The sequence below is a fragment of the Chiloscyllium plagiosum genome, chromosome 33 (genome assembly GCF_004010195.1).
Source record: "Chiloscyllium plagiosum isolate BGI_BamShark_2017 chromosome 33, ASM401019v2, whole genome shotgun sequence".
NCBI lineage: Eukaryota > Metazoa > Chordata > Chondrichthyes > Orectolobiformes > Hemiscylliidae > Chiloscyllium > Chiloscyllium plagiosum.
Genome location: NC_057742.1, coordinates 42,829,610 through 42,833,649, shown reverse-complemented (window position 1 = coordinate 42,833,649; position 4,040 = coordinate 42,829,610). Strand labels below are relative to the sequence as shown.

Genomic DNA, 4,040 nt, shown 5'->3' with positions numbered 1-4,040 from the left:
AAAATTTTCAGCACATCAGCTTCCTCTATCTCTATCCATTCCAGCATGCACACCTGCTCTTCAAAGGTTTCATTCACTACAAAGTTCGTTTCTTTCGTAAAGACAGAAGCAAAAAACTCATTTAGGGCTTCCCCTGCCTCCTCAGACTCCACACACAAAGTCCATATGCTATCCCTGATCGGCCCTACTCTTTCTTTGACCATTCTCTTATTCCTCACATAAGTGTAAAATGCCTTTGTGTTCTCCCTAATCTGTTCTGCCAAGCCTTTCTCGTGCCCCCTCCTGGCATTTATTTTAAAAATTTTTTTTCACTGTTCTTGATCATCTCTCTTTCTCTCACTCCCCACTCTCTCATCACCTTTTTTCTCTCCTGTTCCCCCTTTGCTACCCTTTTCCCGTTTTTCATTTTGCCTCTGCTTCACCCCTCCCCCCATCCCCCACATATTTTGTCACATAGCACTGGCTTCAGCCTTGGTCATTCACAGCCCCTAATCTCCCTATCATCTCTCTATGTACTGTCATTATCACCTCGTTATTGCTACCTTTGCTTCTGGAACCATGACTCACCTTCTCTCAGCCTCGTATAAATACCTCCCTATTTCTCCCATTATTTTAGCTTTGACAAAGGGTCAGTTAGACTCGAAACGTCAGCTCTTTTCTCTCCTTACAGATGCTGCCAGACCTGCTGAGATTTTCCAGCACTTTCTCTTATGGTTTCAGTTTCCAGCATCAGCTGTAATTTGCTTTTATTAAGGCTGAAAGTGTGTTATTTTTCACTCAGAATCTAAAAATTATATCAGCGATTGAGTGACAGTTTTTAGACTGGGCTCGATTTATTTCTGTAAGGCTAGGGGGATAGGAATTGTCTTTTTGTCTTATGTCTTGTCCTCATTTCCGATGGTTAGATCATGGGACTTCGGATACTTATAGCGGTTTGACATTGCTTGCTGCAGGACAGATGATCAGGCAACCGTTCTGCTCTGATCAGCTGCTTGTTGGAAAGATTTACAGGCTGTGTTATAAATACATCTCACCCACTCCAACCTCTCACCTCAACCTCTCCACCCCTCTCACCCACTCCAACCTCTCACCTCAACCTCTCCACCCCTCTCACCCACTCCAACCTCTCACCTCCACCTCTCCACCCCTCTCACCCACTCCAACCCCTCACCTCAACCTCTTCACCCCTCTCACCCACTCCAACCTCTCACCTCAACCTCTCCACCCCTCTCACCCACTCCAACCTCTCACCTCAACCTCTCCACCCCTCTCACCCACTCCAACCTCTCACCTCAACCTCTCCACCCCTCTCACCCACTCCAACCTCTCACCTCAACCTCTCCACCCCTCTCACCCACTCCAACCTCTCACCTCAACCTCTCCACCCCTCTCACCCACTCCAACCTCTCACCTCAACCTCTCCACCCCTCTCACCCACTCCAACCTCTCACCTCAACCTCTCCACCCCTCTCACCCACTCCAACCTCTCACCTCAACCTCTCCACCCCCCTCACCCACTCCAACCTCTCACCTCAACCTCTCCACCCCTCTCACCCACTCCAACCTCTCACCTCAACCTCTCCACCCCTCTCACCCACTCCAATCTCTCACTGCCTTCCTTATAAATACATCAAGCCTGGCCCAATAAATCCTGGAATGGGACTCAAACCTGACCCACTCGTTATAAGAGCTCTGGTTGGAAGCCAATATAGGATCAAAGGAACAATAAAGATCAGTCACGTTCTGATAGAAAATGGGTCAAATGACCTCCTTCTATTCAAATATTTACTGTATTCATGTCACTGTTATGCTGATCAGAATACGAATTAACTTTCACACATTCCTTTTCAGCTCTTTCTTCAGTGGAAGCTCCAGCTCCGACAACTCCAATTACCACTGTTGAGGGAAATCCAGTGCCTGTTCCAAAAAGCAAAGTGGATTTTCTGGGGTTAAGTTTAGATCCAGAGCAGGCTAAGGCAGGCCAGTGGATCCTGCTAGTACTGGCCCTGATCCTGGCTATAGCAGTCATTGCCCTCACAGTGAAAACATTTTTAAGAAATAAACAGCACAAATCAACATCTGAACTTGAACTGAAATAAAAAACAAATCTCATCAGGTCAGAATTCTTTCACTATGCAAAAAGAAAACAATAATTCAACACTCAATTTATATTTGTAAATCTGCTGTAAGAATGTTTAATTAATCTCTTGGGTTGGGTAGTCCTAATACTTCGAACACTTCAGTGATGACTAGACATTTGATGCAGGGATGTGAAATAATATATTAAAGCGTTCTGTTGTGTAATTTGCTGTAACTTTTGAATGTGAAAATAATGTAAATTCGATCAGTATCAGGTTATATTGTTGAGATTCCAAGACAGCAAACTACTGTTCCATAGTATCCTTCTTCTCTGGATGTTGTTGCAATCCTGAGCCCAGCTGCTTTTAAAAAAAGCGACCATATCTAACTGCAGTGAAAATGCGACCATATCTGACTGCAGTGAAAATGCGACCATATCTGACTGCAGTGGAAATGCAACCATATCTGACTGCAGTGAAAATGTGACCATATCTAACTGCAGTGAAAATGCGACCATATCTGACTACAGTGAAAATACAACCATATCTGATTGCAGTGAAAATGCAACCATATCTAACTGCAATGAAAGTGTGACTGTATCTGACTGCAGTGAAAATGCAACCATATCTGATTCAGTGAAAATGCAACCATATATAACTGCAGTGAAATTGTGACCATATCTGACTGCAGTGAAAATGCGACCATATCTAACTGCAGTGAAAATGCTACCATATCTAACTACAATGAAAGTGCAACCATATCTGACTACAGTGAAAATGCGACCATATCTGATTGCAGTAGAAATGCGGCCATAACTGACTGTAGTGGAAATGCGACCACATCTGATTGCAGTGAAAATGTCACCATATCTGACTGCAGTGAAAATGTCACCATATCTGACTGCAGTGAAAATGTCACCATATCTAACTGCAGTGAAAATGCGACCATATATGACTGCAGTGAAAATGCGACCATATCTAACTGCAGTGAAAATGCGACCATATCTAACTGCAGTGAAAATGTGACCATATCTGACTGCATTGAAAATGCGACCATATCTGATTGCAGTGAAAATGCGACCATATCTGACTGCAGTGAAAATACGACCATATCTGACTGCAGTGAAAATGTGACCATATCTGATTGCAGTGGAAATGCGACCACATCTGATTGCAGTGAAAATGCGACCATATCTAACTGCAGTGAAAATACGACCATATCTGACTGCAGTGAAAATTAGACCATATCTGATTGCAGTGAAAATGCTTAAAAATGTGTTGCTGGAAAAGCGCAGCAGGTCAGGCAGCATCAAAGGAGAAGGAGAATCGACGTTTCGGGCATAAGCCCTTCTTCAGAAGAAGGGCTTATGCCCGAAACGTCGATTCTCCTTCTCCTTTGATGCTGCCTGACCTGCTGCGCTTTTCCAGCAACACATTTTTAAGCTCTGATCCCCAGCATCTGCAGTCCTCACTTTCTCCTGCAGTGAAAATGTGACCATATCTGACTGCAGTGGGAAGTTGATTATATCTAACTGCAGTGAAAATGCGACAATATCTAACTGCAGTGAAAATGCGCCCATATGTGACTGCAGTGGGAAGGTGATTATATATAACTGCAGTGGAAATGCAGCACCATGTTAACATTTAAGGAATAAGACCGCTGATATGTTAGAATGAGGGGTATGCTCAAGGTTTTATCTTCCTCCTTTTTACTCAACATAAGAATTCTTTTGAGGCCCCTACCAACCCTTTAGGTATTGGTCCTGCTTTTGTAACCCAGCAGGTTTGTTGTGCCAAGCAGCAGACTCATACTTGGGTGACCTGAAGCTGCTGATGTCTGGAGGGTTCCTATAAACTATCAGTCCTGATTTGATAGCAACTATAAATTGAGCTGTCAGGTTTTGAGTGGAACATCAAGATCTTTCAAACAATCAAAAGGAAAAATTCCTAGATATGAGTGCA

The 4,040-nt window shown here is 43.7% G+C and overlaps 1 protein-coding gene across 1 annotated transcript in view; it reads left to right on the top strand.

Moving 5' to 3' along the window:
• The window catches only part of LOC122539649 (angiotensin-converting enzyme-like), a 38,761-nt gene extending 36,457 nt beyond the window's left edge, over positions 1-2,304 (top strand). Inside the window, exon 5 of the mRNA XM_043674648.1 lies at positions 1,852-2,304. Coding sequence (XP_043530583.1) covers positions 1,852-2,099 — 248 coding nt within the window. The 3' untranslated portion in view covers positions 2,100-2,304. The remainder of the gene's footprint in view (positions 1-1,851) is intronic.
• The last annotated feature ends 1,736 nt before the right edge of the window (positions 2,305-4,040 follow it).